This window comes from Oncorhynchus mykiss, chromosome 25 (genome assembly GCF_013265735.2).
Source record: "Oncorhynchus mykiss isolate Arlee chromosome 25, USDA_OmykA_1.1, whole genome shotgun sequence".
In the NCBI taxonomy this organism is placed as follows: Eukaryota; Metazoa; Chordata; class Actinopteri; order Salmoniformes; family Salmonidae; genus Oncorhynchus; species Oncorhynchus mykiss.
In genome coordinates this window covers 13301886-13316405 of record NC_048589.1, presented here as the reverse complement: position 1 = coordinate 13316405, position 14520 = coordinate 13301886, and the positions used below count along the sequence as shown (strand labels likewise).

The window sequence follows — 14520 nt, the reverse complement described above, 5'->3', positions numbered from 1 at the left end:
ACTTAGTCTTTGTAAACTTCTGACCCACTGGAATTGTGATACAGTGAATTATAAGTGAAATAATCTGTCTGTAAACAATTGTTGGAAAAATTACTTGTGTCATGCACAAAGTAGATGTCCTAACCAACTTGCCCAAACTATAGTTTGTTAACAAGAAATTTGTGGAGTGGTTGAAAAACCAGTTTTAATGACTAAGTGTATGTAAACTTCCGACATCAACTGTACATACCTCAATTACATTGTACCCCTGCACATAGAATTGGCACTAGTACCTCGTGTATATAGTCAGGCTATCGTTACTCATTGTGTATTTATTCCTTGTGTTATTGTTTTTCTATTATTTAAAAAATCTCTCTCTGCATAAGTAATCATTTCACAGTTAGTCTACATCTGTTCTTTACGAAGCAAGTGAGTTGCTTCTTTCCTGGACATCGGTGGCTCAGTGCAGTCAAGCAGAAACTACACCGTTGAGATATGATGACAATTTCAGAATGTAACAGGCTTTTACTTCAATTTCATCAGGTTAAAACTCAATAAAGCAAGTATCAAAAAAGAAGGAAAATGTCTGTACATTTCAGCTGTTTCAAAAACATGGCTCAGCTATTACATGTTTACATGTAAGACTGTTGGCTCAACGAAACAACTGTTTTCACTGCCCTGCTTAGAGGGGGGCAACTGTCAGGTTATTCTCCTGTGCTTCCTCCGGATGTAGCGTTTGAGTTGTGACTAGTTTGCAAGTTTACATTGCAGTAAAATGTGTTGTCAAGGTTATTTTTGCGAAAAGTCTAGTTAGTGTGAAGACCCTCTAATTCTTGTTAATCATCATAGGGAGTTATGTGAAAAATGTACCTTTGTGTTCAAGGGGGCCCTAACAACACATGTTGCATACAATGGTTTCAGCAGTGTCTTTTACACTCGATCAAGATTCTTGCATGTGGTGTTGTGATTTTGATCTTTGTGAACTCAAATCCAGTCTTATGTAGGTCAGAAAAGGGGGGCAACTGTAACAGTGTCTCGTTCCTGCAGTCACTGACCAAAAGCACCCCTTTTGGCCCCAAAGGGGGATTATTAATAATTTTCACAATTAATAAAATAAAAAAATAACTAATGGAAATCTTGTGTTTCAGTCTTCTGTGATGTACTGTATATAACGTGTAATATTGGGATGAAAAAAATTGAATACATTTCAACTCTATATCTGTCACGTTGGTATGAAAACAGGTGCAGGAATGCATAATAGGGGTTTTTATTACCCCAAATTACAGCGTGCCATGTAAAGGCACGGGAATGAAGACCAGGGATCCGTGACAGTACCCCCGCCTGTGCAGCGCAACGACACCGGCCTCGAGGATGATCACTGGACCGCAGTGCGGGTTGAACAGGACCCAATATAGCTGCCGAAGTTGCATCGTCATTGGACGGGCCAGTTGTCGCTGCCAAAGTTGCGGCGGCGTCAGACGGACCAGTAGCAGTGGCATCGGACGGACCGGTTGTGGCGGTGTCGGACGGACCAGTTGTAGCTGCTGAAGTTGTGGCGGCGCCGGACAGACCAGTCTCAGCATCGTCGGACGGGCCATTCCCGTTGTCGCCCTTATTGGTCGATTATTCTGTCACGTCAGTATGAATGATTTGGGAGACAGGCACAGGAATGCGTAATGGGATTTTTTATTTCACCCAAATTACGGTGTGCTGTGTAAAGGCACAGGGACGAAGACCAAACAAACACTGTACAAAACACAGGGTTGAAACCCAAACAAAAGAGCGAGGAATACCTCAAATAAATTCACAATCGCACAATGATTATCACAGGGGACGAAAACGGTAATCATCTGCACAATACAAGTGGCACAAAATCCAAACCAACACTGCACAGGTACTCACACACACCAAAGGACATTGTAACAATAATCTACAGCCCAATGGAACCAAAGGGCACACTTATACAAGTACTAATCAGTGGGAATAGGGGACAGGTGTGCGTAATGAAAGTTCCCTGAGGGATCCGTGACAATTTCTGACATGGTACAGGTGTCTTCTTTTTTTAAGCCTATAACCATGTGTGTGAGGTGTATAAGTTTGTTTCAAAGTAGATTTGTTTAAGACTACCAAAAATCACTCTGTGTGACCCTGATTTCGCCTACTGCAGTAATTATCCAACAGCTACATAGCCACCTAAACAATGCTGCTCACAGCTCAGCTCGAAGACAGTTTCATGTCTACAGATGTTGTTCTCTTAGGAAGATAAGAGGTGAACTGTGTGACTGAAAAGCTCAAAGCATTTTCTATACTCTTGAAGTCTGTTGTAGTGCTATATAGCACATTTTTTATTCTTCTGCCATATTTATAGCTATAGTTTATAATGCACATAATTTTTTTTATTTTTTATTTAACCTTTATTTAACCAGGTAGGCAAGTTGAGAACAAGTTCTCATTTACAATTGTGACCTGGCCAAGATAAAGCAAAGCAGTTCGACACATACAACAACACAGAAATACACATGGAGTAAAACAACCATACAGTCAATAATACAGTAGAAATATAAGTCTATATACGATGTGAACAAATGAGGTGAGATAAGGGAGGTAAAAAAAAAACACACAAAAAAGGCCACGGTGGCAAAGTAAATACAATATAGCAAGTAAAACACTGGAATGGTAGATTTGCAGTGGAAGAATGTGCGAAGTAGAAATAATGGGGTGCAAAGGAGCAAAATAAATAAATAAAGTGGGGAAGAGGTAGTTGTTTGTGCTAAATTATAGATGGGCTATGTACAGGTGCAGTAATCTGTGAGCTGTTCTGACAGCTAGTGCTTAAAGCTAGTGAGGGAGATAAGTGTTTCCAGTTTCAGAGAATTTTGTAGTTCGTTCCAGTCATTGGCAGCAGAGAACTGGATGGAGAGGCGGCCAAAGGAAGAATTGGTTTTGGGGGTGAACAGAGAGATATACCTGCTGGAGCGCGGGCTACAGGTGGGTGCTGCTATGGTGACCAGCAAGCTGAGATAAGGGGGGACTACCTAGCAGGGTCTTGTAGAGTATGAAGTGAGGGCCAGCCAATGAGAGCATACAGGTCGCAGTGGTGGGTAGTATATGTGGTTTTGGTGGCAAAACGGATGGCACTGTGATAGACTGCATCCAATTTATTGAGTTGGGTATTGGAGGCTATTTTGTAAATGACATCGCCAAAGTCGAGGATCGGTAGGATCGGCAGTTTTACGAGGGTGTGTTTGGCAGCATGAGTGAAGGATGCTTTGTTGCGAAATAGGATGCCAATTCTAGATTTAACTTTGGATTAGAGATGTTTGATGTGAGTCCTGAAGGATAGTTTACAGTCTAACCAGACACCTAGGTATTTGTAGTTGTCCACATATTCTAATTCAGAACCGTCCAGAGTAGTGATGCTGGACGGGTGGGCAGGTGCAGGCAGCGATCGTTGAAGAGCATGCATTTGGTTTTACTTGTATTTAAGAGCAGTTAGAGGCCACGGAAGGAGAGTTGTGTGGCATTGAAGCTCGTCTGGAGGGTTGTTAACACAGTGTCCAAAGAAGGGCCAGAAGTATACAGAATGGTGTCGTCTGCATAGAGGTGGATCAGAGACTCACTAGCAGCAAGAGCAACATCATTGATGTATACAGAGAAGAGAGTCGGCCCAAGAATTGAACCCTGTGGCACCCCCATAGAGACTGCCAGAGGCTCGGACAACAGGCCCTCCGATTTGACACACTGAACTCTATCAGAGAAGTAGTTGGTGAACCAGGTGAGGCAATCATTTGAGAAACCAAGGCTATTGAGTCTGCCGATGAGGATGTGGTGATTGACAGAGTCGAAAGCCTTGGCCAGGTCAATGAATACGGCTGCACAGTATTGTTTCTTAACGATGGCGGTTAAGATATCGTTTAGGACCTTGAGCGTGGCTGAGGTGCACCCATGACCTGCTCTGAAACCAGATTGCATAGCGGAGAAGGTGCGGTGGGATTCGAAATGGTCGGTAATCTGATTGTTGACTTGGCTTTCGAAGACCTTAGAAAGGCAGAGTAGGATAGATATAGGTCTGTAGCAGTTTGTTTCAAGTGTCCCCCCCTTTGAAGAGGGGGATGACCGCAGCTGCTTTCCAATCTTTTGGAATCTCAGACGACACGAAAGAGAGGTTGAACAGGCTAGTAATAGGGGTTGCAACAATTTCGGCAGATAATTTTAGAAAGAATGGGTCCAGATTGTCTAGCCCGGCTGATTTGAAAGGGTCCAGATTTTTCAGCTCTTTCAGAACATCAGCTGACTGGATTTGGGAGAAGGACAAATGGGGAAGGCTTGGGCGAGTTGCTGTGGGGGGTACAGTGCTGTTGACCGGGGTAGGGGTAGCCAGGTGGAAAGCATGGCCAGCCATAGAAAAATGCTTGTTGAAATTCGCAATTATTGTGGATTTATCGGTGGTGACAGTTTCCTATCCTCAGTGCAGTAGGCAGCTGGGAGGAAGTGTTCTTATTCTCCATGGACTTTACAGTGTCCCAGAACCTTTGTGAGTTTGTGTTGCAGGAAGCAAATTTCTACTTGAAAAAGCTAGCCTTGGCTTTTCTAACTGCCTGTGTATATTGGTTTCTAATTTCCCTGAAAAGTTGCATATCACGGGGGCTGTTCGATGCTAATGCAGAACGCCATAGGATGTTTTTGTGTTGGTTAAGGGCAGTCAGGTCTGGAGAGAAGCAAGGGCTATATCTGTTCCTGGTTCTAAATTTCTTGAATGGGGCATGCTTATTAAAGATGATGAGGAAGGCATTTAAAAATAATAAAAAAACAGGCTACTGACGGGATGAGGTCAATAATCTTCCAGGATACCCGGGCCAGGTCGATTAGAAAGGCCTGCTCGCTGAAGTGTTTCAGGGAGGGTTTGACAGTGATGAGTGGAGGTTGCTTGACCGCTGCACCCTTTACGGATGCAGGCAATGAGGCAGTGATTGCTGAGATCTTGGTTGAAAACAGCAGAGGTGTATTTAGAGGGCAAGTTGGTTAGGATGATATCTATGAGGGTGCCCGTGTTTACGGCTTTGTGGTGGTACCTGGTAGGTTCATTGATAATTTGTGTGAGATTGAGGTCATCAAGCTTAGATTGTAGGATGGCTGGGGTGTTAAGCATGTTCCAGTTTAGGTCACCTAGCAGCACGAGCTCTGAAGATAGATGGGGGGCAATCAGTATGTGCGTAAGGAGCTAGTATAAAATGAATGGTTTTGTACAACGAACCAGCCCTCTCGTGAATAAACATTTTGACTATTTTAGCTGGGCCTCTGTCTGTTTCATTCAACCAGTCCTTACAAATTCTGCGTTGCAGAGCGAGTAGCTGCAAGATCCAGGTGTAAATGTCCAGAGCTTGCGGTAGAAATCCGGGGATATGGAGAGCAAATAGGTATGCTCTGTTCTGAGTCGCGTTGTACAAAACTGCCGATAGATTTTCGAGCTAAAGGATAGCTGATGACCACCAACCATGGTTAGCTGAATACTAACGTTAGCCAGTAAACTGGCTAGCTTCTGGCTAGCTTCCATATATATATATATATATAATATAATACACTGTGATAGAATCTGTACTTTATATAATACACCATATGATTTCACTGATTGTCATGAAAACCTGAAATCAGCCAAAAATACCCTTTTCACAATGAGTACGTATCTCAACCAGCCTAAGGATGCTGTGACTGTCTATATGATTAGATTTTGTTGAAGTGTGTCATCATTAGGGTTTATTAGATGTTTAAGAGCATTACAGTCTGTGGCACAAATACTGTAGACCTTCTCCTATTATGAATTCATTCCAATTATACCACAGTTGTACAGCTGCGTTGTCATCTCCACTTTTAGCTTCCCTTCCTCCACTCTATCTATGCCTATTGACTCTGCTCATCCTCGAACGCTTTCATGTGGAAACTTAGTCTGAAGTTGTTTTATTTTCTCTTACCCTCTAATTTTGCTCAAACCAAAACTCTCTTTGTTGTTGAAAAGTGTCTTACCTGAAAAGCTTATAAATATAACAAAAAACAGGATGTTAAGAAAATAAAGTGGAAGGTCTTAATGCGTCTCGTAGGGATTATGGGTTCAGAGAAGGGAGAGTACTATGCTCAGTATACTACACAGTATACTGTATTCCAAGGTTCAGGGGAGAGTGGGGTAAGTTGAAGCATTTATTAAATTCAGCAACACTTCGTCAAGGGAAATATAGTATTATTTCTAACAAAGATATCTACATATATTTCAGGATGTTGTGTATCCCTGGAAATAACCTGAATTCATGTAACCAGTACAGTTAAAGATTTGTGCAAAGCTTTCATCAAGGCAAAGGGTGGCTACTTTGAAGAATCTCAAATATAAAATATATGTTAGTTTAACACTTTTTTGGTTACTACATGATTCCATATGTGCTATTTCATAATTGGGATTCTTCACTTTTATTATACAATGTAGAAATAGTACAAATAAAGAAAAACCCTTGAATGAGAAGTTGAGTCCAAACCTTTGACTGGTACTGTATACATATTTTTTAACAATACAATACAAAATAAAACTTACACATACAAACAGCAACATCACACCTGCTCACACTGCCATCTCCAGCATCACTCTCCACCATATTGCCTCAAACTGCACCATTTGTATCTCTCCGTAGCCCCACATACACTTTCATTTGGAAAGCTCCCCTTTGGCACCAAATTACTTTTACTGAAAGACTGGTTTATGCAAAACATCCCATGGAACTAGTGAATGCTTATTTTTATTTTAGAGTTATTTTTAAGAGAGATGAGATATTTTCTAGACAAATACATTTACTTTAAATACACAGTGTCATTGCATTCTATTAGATTGCATCCAGTACATTTTTATTCTATTGTTTTTATGTTTTAGCAATTCTTGGCTTTATTTTGACAAAAAGCAGTATCATGCTGTGAAACAAATTGGCATTGATAAGCAAAGAGGAATATTGGTTATTAGAGCAATTTCAATACATAATTATCAGCATCCATGATACAAATACCATGTACTGTAGCTACAGCATCAATCAAATGCTCATAATAACAGTCATTACTGGACTTCCTGTAGTTGGAGGCAATCTCAACCTACTCCCATCTTCACATGGTGAACGAGGAGCCATTCTCATTGTTGGATCCGTCAGTGGACTTGCGAGCTGGGATATAGAGGTCAGAGGTCATGCGTGAGGAGCGACCCGAGGGGTAGATGTACTTCCTGCCCAGGCACCACAGATCCACCAGGATCTTCCTGAAGTGGTTCCTGAACTTGACCCCGACGAAGGCGTACAGGATGGGGTTGAGGCAGCAGTGGAGGTAGGCCACGCTCCTGGTGGTGGTGAGGGTGGTGAGGATGACCTTCTCCCCCTCACACTCCCTCTGCTGGAACAGAGCCACTGTGTGGTAGAGCAGGGCCATGTTGTAGGGCAAGTGGCACACAATAAAGACCACAACCACAGCTAGGACCACACGCACTGCCTTAAGTGAGAGAAGAAACAACAAGAAACTTAATTGACCCTATAAGAAACATTGACTGTATTCTTATAATTAAACATTCTAATTCTATGACTGGAACTTTGGTGGATACTGGAACCTTGTGCCTCTGGGTGCTGTGGGCCCTCAGGAGGGTCCAGATGATGCTGGCATAACAGAGGACCATGACCAGGATGGGCAGGAAGAACCCCATGGTCATCTGCAGACTGGGTACAAGCACCTTTATCAGCCGGGCGGTCTTGTTACTTTCAAACTGAGCCTGGCACACGGCTATAGTCTCTCCCAACCTGTTGGTCTCCTCAACCCGCTCGTTGTAGATGACTGTGGGGATAGACAGGGCTATGGCCAGAGCCCAGATGGCAGTGCAGATGAGGCGGCTGTAGATCAGGGTCCGGGAGCGGAGGCCGAAGGACCGCCTGGCCTGGACGATGGAGATGTAGCGGTCTCCACTGATGCAGGCCAGCAGGAGCATGCCACTGTACAGGTTGATGCTGTAGGCTCCTCGTAGGGCCTTAGAGAATGAAGAACATATTCTTATAATTCCATGCAATGTTGACATCTGCCTCTGACTTCACTGTAACATGAACGACATTGAAACATCAGGAGCTTTATTAGGAACTGCACCAAACCCGTACCTTGCAGACCACTGAGCCCATGCTCCAGTCATGCTTCTCATTGTAGATGATGAGTGGCAGGGTCACGATGAACAGAAGATCTGCCACAGCCACGTTCAGGAGGTACACGTCCGTCATGGTCTTGGCTTTCTTGTAGAAGGCATATGTGACAATCACCAATGCATTGCCACAGAGACCGAATGCACAGATGAAGGAATGGACGTAGGTCTGTATGACTATCTCCATATCACGGTTGAGATTCAGGTTACAGATATATTCTGTTCCGCTTTCATCAGGATAACCTTCAGTGTAGTCTTTTGGGTCATAATCATATTCATCTGTTTGCATCGCATTACGCACCTCCATGTTTATCACCTGTGGAGAAAAATATATTTCTGCAGAAAATAGTAGGCCTTCTATCATGATTTAATTATTGAATGTCATGATGTATAGTCAAGTCCATGACAAAAAGAGAAGATATAAACATCACAGTAACTGTGAATTATTGTCTGTAGCTTCAATGTGACATGTCCTATTTTACACATACAGCAGTGAAAGTGTTCAACTGCGGAGTGCAAACCCTATTTACTGAGAAACAAACATGTCTGAGAGCTTGAGAACATCCGTTGGTTGTGAATGACCCCATTTTCTGTTGTAACCGAGAGTACATCAAGGCACGTGTAGGTGTTTAACAACTGCATTTGTCTGATCTAAAGCACTGATCAAATCCTTATCAGACCCAAGGCTAGAGATACTAAGACACATTGTACACAGCATCTCACATCTGTGCCCACATCAACACGGATGTGCCTAAAACAGGTCAACATGAAGCCAGTGAATCCTGCTTGCAAGCACATCGAGAATCAGCTCCCACACGGTATTATCATGACTGTCATGACTTCTGTTTGATAAGAATGATAAACATGACCGAAAAGACAAATTGTGTAAAGCATTTGGTAACTACACTATATTACCCAAGTACTGTAGCCATTTATAATGGATAATAGTCAAATAGCTGTAGAGATGTACAGTGACATACTGTGTGAGGAACAATCTGACTACGCTGAGATATTGTCATGCTACCACTCACATGTTACACACGTGCTACGTTAAAAGACACTTCCGTCTTTCACAATACATGTTCCTGTTCATGTTCCTGTTCCTATTTAGCTTCCCAACCACACTCTGTATCTCACCGACAGCCATTTAAACGCAGTTAATTGCAAGATTCTCTGTGCTCAGTGTCACAATAGTGCTGATCTACAGTGTGAAGACATTCATCTCTCAATCATCCAAGAACGGTTACGAATGAATGTGCTCATAGTGCTCGAGGATTTGCTCGTGCCTTGGAATGTGATGTGATTCATTGCGGATCCTCTTCAAATAATACATGGGCCTTATACAGTATAGAGTTTTTCAAGGACCCAAGATTGCTTTACAACCATAGAAACAAAACAATAATCTGAGCTCTAAACCAGAGGTGGGACCAAGTCACTATTATTCGAGTCACAAGCAAATCACAAGGTCCAAGTCCAAAGTAGAACAGGTCAAGTCCAAGTCGCGCAAATTTTTTCAAGTCCAGTCTCAATTTTTTTTTAAATACATATTTGTGCAATTATTTGTTCAACTACAAATCTTTGTCTATTTATTGAGGCTACCAGACAGCCCTTTTCATTATTTCGTCTACAACACCTTTGGATTATGTAATTGTAAAATATAGACCTTGTAGCAGTGGTAAGGGCCTGTAATCAGCAGAAGGCATGGCAGGTTGAAGTGCTCAGAGTGTAGATTTATTTCCAGGTCTTGGTGATCGTCACGGCTGTTGGAGAGGACCAAAGTGCAGCGTGGTACGTGTTCATACTCTTATTAATGGAACTGAACACTGATTAACAAAACAACAACGAGAACGAACTAAACTGAAACAGTTGCGTCTGATGCAGACACAAAACAGAAAACAACTACCCACAAACACCAGGGGGGAACAGGCTACCTAAGTATGGTTCTCAATCAGAGACAACGAAAGACAGCTGCCTCTGATTGGGAACCATACCAGGCCAAACACATAGAGAACATAGAAAAACAACATAGAATGCCCACCCCCACTCACGCCCCGACCAAACCAAAGACCGCACAGCCTCTGTCTAACAGAAGCTCAAACAGGTAGCCTACACACACTGAGTGTTCAAAACATTACGAACACCATCCTAATATTTAGTTGCACCCCCTTTTCCCCTTAGAACAGCCTCAATTTGTCAGGGCATGGACTCTACAGTACAAGCTGTCAAAAGCGTTCCACAGGGATGCTGGCCCATGTTGTTTCCAATGCATCCAAATTTTTTGAGTAAATATATCAATATACATACATACATACACATACCCATATATATATATATATATATATATATATATATATATATATATATATAAACATTCATACACATATATATACATACATACACATACACACTTTTTTAAGAATCCACCTTTATTATTCCTCGCAAACCCTACCACCCCTCCCCCAATTGGTGTAAACTAGTAAACAATAACACTTAGGCTTCTACCTTCAGTTTATACATACTATACACATTTTACAGACACAATCTATTTTACAATGTATATATTTTGTTTGTTTTTAGTCCGTCCTCTATTTCTGATGTCCATCCAGTTTGTTTTCTATTTGTAACTGTGCTATTTCACAACATTTCTGAACCTATATACATTTTACAGACCCCGTATGTTTTACATTGGTTATCTTGTTATTATTAGTCCCACCCTTCAGCTCCATTCAACCCCTCCCATCTATCTCTCAACACCATCCATTTTGGATTTCTATTTTCAATATATTTTTTCGACTGTGCTTCACAAAAGTACTGAACTTTTCTATTCTCATAGCTTCTACAGATTGTAAATTAAAGATACATTTTTTTACTAAAGTAATTATTATATTATTGATCGATTGACTATGACTTTTCAAATCACCCAGTATTGCTATCTGCAGCGTTAGTTCTAGGTAAATGTTGCAATTCTTCAGTCATTCCTGGAGCTGTGACCAAAAAACGAGCTACGTATGGACAGTACCAAAATAAATGATCTAATGACTGTACCTCCTCGCAGCAAAATCTGCAGAGCTGGAAGATTGTATCCCCCATATATATAACATTCTATTGGTTGCAAGAATTTTGTATAATAATTTTAATTAAAACATTTTGAATCCAGCGTTGTTTTGCGTGTCAATTCATAAACCATGTGCCATGGAATCGGTGCGTCGAAAATCTCTTCCCAACTATTTAGCCATTTATATGGCACAGCTGTCAATCTTTTGGTCCTTAAATGAAATTGGTATATATTTTTATTTAGCACAATTTTCTTTAACCATTTTTGGTCTGTAATGCAGGGCCGACAGACAAGTTCCTTACTTTTTCCCCTTCCACTTGGTAATGCTGCAATTAGTCGGTTGCAATTTTGGGTAGAGCAAACATTTCGATATGTCTCTGTTAGCTGACATAACTCCACCAGTCCTATTTATGATATCATTTACAGAAATTATACTTTTTTTTTTTAAATGATCGAAAAAAAATGTTTTATGAATAAGTATATTTGTTGTTTTATTTGTTGTCTTTTCAGGTGTATTAAACTGAAATTGCAACCAACTTTCTAAGGCTTGTTTAAAAAAATACATAATAATGGAAAGTGAGCCATTGTAATCTGAATAAAGGGAAAAAGGCCATTCTTGAACATTCTTACTAATTTACTAGAGAACCATTTTGGATGCAAGTATAACTTTTGTATGACTGATGCCTTTACTGAGAGGTCGAATGCTTTAATATTTCATATTTTCTGCTATCTGAATTCATGTTCGTTATATAAGTAGGCCATTTGAATTTTGTCTGGCTTGCCATTTCAAATAAAATTGAATATTTTTTGTTCATATAATTTAAAAAGCAGGTCACTAGGTGTAGGCAAAACCTTAATCAAATAGGTTAACTGTGATATGACTAAAAAGTTTATCAGGTATTTTCCTTTCCATGGTAGCAAGATCTTATATATTTTTGCTAACTTTCTATTAAAATGTATTGGAGTGAGATCATTTCTTTCTTCTGGGATATGTATGTAAATCTTTTGTCTTGATGGTTCACCACCCTCTGGCACACATACACAATCCATGTCTCAATTGTCTGCCTCAAAGCTTGAAAATCCTTCTTTAACCTGTCTCCTCCCCTTCATCTACACAGACTGAAGTGGATCATACAGTAGCTTTCACCTGGATTCCCCTGGTCAGTCTAAGTAATGGAAAGTCAGCTAACGTTAGCCACTAAGCTAGAATTCATGACATATCATACATTTTGCAAATTTGTAACATATTGCACGTTTTGCAAATTTTGGGAACATATAATACGAATTGCAATTTGTAACATATCATACAAAATGGGTAATGTAAGTCCACAAATGAATATATACCATACAAAACGCAACATATAATGCTAAATGGGGTGTCCCGGATTTACGTACAGAATAATATGAAATGCTCTGAGACCAGGTTGCAGGTTCAAGGAAGGGAACGCCTGTAGTGTGTCAGTGTATGAGTCAGCGAACAGGTGTTGTGCATGTGTGTGTGAGAAATAACACTATTTTGGTTTGTCAAAGGTTTTACAAGCCTCATTCATTACTAGACATTATTTCCGATGTAACTAAGAACCAGTTTATTTCAAATACTCTTCATAAGTTATCAGTACATACCTGTAGACAAGCCCTTGAGAGGACAGGTTGCTGGGATACAAAACAGTTGATGAAAAATGTTCTGGTCAGGTTAAGCCCAAAATTTAGCCTTCTAAATCAAATCAGGCAAAGCCTGGTCAATCTTGTAAGCTAGGATGCCCAAATATGTTAACTTGATTTGAGAGTACTCTTGTTAGGCTATTGTCTCGGATATCCCAGACATTGGAGCAATGTATGCTAGCGTTGGTATATTACCTGATGCAACGGTCTGTGTACAGAGACTAGTTTGGCTACCTTATGATCTCTGCAGACAGAAGTTACTGTGTGTGGGGGTCAGGATCGAGAGGTTCAGTGTGGTTGGCTGTGTCTCTCCTGGGAGGTGGAAACCTCACGGTGTCACAGCTACTAGCTTCTGCACAGATGATCTTATCTCTGCTTATCTGTTTTCTCTTTTTTGATCTCATGCCTGCATATCTACATCTCGCCTGTGTTCAAAGACACATCGGCTTTTATGTAATGCCTACACACACCCTCTGACATCTTCATATTCAAATCAAACTTTCAATTGGTAGTTTGAGCATTTTCAATTGCACAGGAAAATGAATTGACATTTGAATTGACATAGATTAACCCTTAGGCCCAACATTCTAGGCATAAGGTCTGAAAGGATATGATGGGAATAGGCACTGTGACAGGCTCAATAGAGTTTTTACCACCTTGCTTGTACTAATAGTACTAACCTCTTAGATGTTAAGTCGTCTATTTGGGAGATTTTGAGTGGTTCTGGACCGGTTCTGACTGATATTTTGGTGTGCAATGCACTCTGTGAACTTCATAGGGTCCAGTGCCTTACAGCAGTGGTTCTCGAACCTCTTCTCAGGGAACCCCAGATGTTTCACAATGTTGTTGTAGCCCTGAAGTAGCTCAACTGATTCACATAGTCAAGGGCTTGACAAATTGAATTATGTGCTATCTGTGGAATAAATCAAATACATGAAATATCTGGGGGTCGTTGAGTAAAGGTTTGAGAACCACCGCCTAATAGTACCAGAAGAACTCATCTGTCTGTACTCCGCTACCACTCTGTCTGCAGAGCAGACTTGAAGTGTCAGGTTTCACAGCCATAGGGAGCGATGTGTCCAGTGGCAACCCGTAATTCAGGGCAGGTGGGGCAGAGCCCCACTTGTCTTGAGCCCCACATTTTTAGCAATAAATAAATAAATATATAAATATAAATATATTTATTTTTTGGGGCTTCCCTGTTTTGCATGTTATTTTGGCATTATTACGTGTCACATATCAGTTTGCAGACAATGTAAAAAATATATATATATATCATTGAGTTAATAAAGCCGCATACAAACATGGTCTCTTTTTGTTTTATTGAGTAAGCCAGCTCCAAAATGCAGGTGTTTCAGCCCAACTCAGTGCTTTCAATGCTGGTGGGACGAGCCAGCAAAAAATAGGAGCATTGCGCCTTGATTGGCTCAATGTTCTGTCGCTCATGGGAACACTAAGATGCCACCAAGTTTACATCCTTAGTGAAGGTAGGCATCCACAATTTCCGCCCTTTGGATCCTGCCATAGAGTAATATTACAAGTGCCCTTCCAAGAAGGCTCAAGGTCATTGACCACAGATAAAATGACGTAAAATCAAATTTTACGTACAGTAGCTTTGATTGGACTG

General features: G+C 40.9%; 1 protein-coding gene across 1 annotated transcript; it reads right to left on the bottom strand.

The window, feature by feature from the left end:
- Nucleotides 1-6458: 6458 nt before the first annotated feature.
- LOC110505380 (C-C chemokine receptor type 6-like) lies at nt 6459-10084 on the bottom strand. Its single transcript, XM_021584561.2, has 4 exons — nt 9840-10084; nt 8139-8492; nt 7604-8014; nt 6459-7488 (listed from the first exon to the last, which is right to left on the bottom strand). Exons 2-4 carry the CDS (start codon nt 8481-8483, stop codon nt 7114-7116), a joined length of 1131 nt encoding a protein of 376 aa, XP_021440236.2. The 5' UTR covers nt 8484-8492; nt 9840-10084; the 3' UTR covers nt 6459-7113.
- Nucleotides 10085-14520: the final 4436 nt, after the last annotated feature.

Bases quoted from the DNA above. Each gene is read 5' to 3' on its own strand.
- LOC110505380 (XM_021584561.2), bottom strand. From the start codon at position 8,483: ATGGAGGTGCGTAATGCGATGCAAACAGATGAATATGATTATGACCCA. The intron at 8,015-8,138 runs GTACGGGTTTGG...TCATTCTCTAAG, and splicing joins TGGGCTCAGTGGTCTGCAAG to GCCCTACGAGGAGCCTACAG. The intron at 7,489-7,603 runs GTTCCAGTATCC...CTCTCACTTAAG, and splicing joins ACAGCACCCAGAGGCACAAG to GCAGTGCGTGTGGTCCTAGC.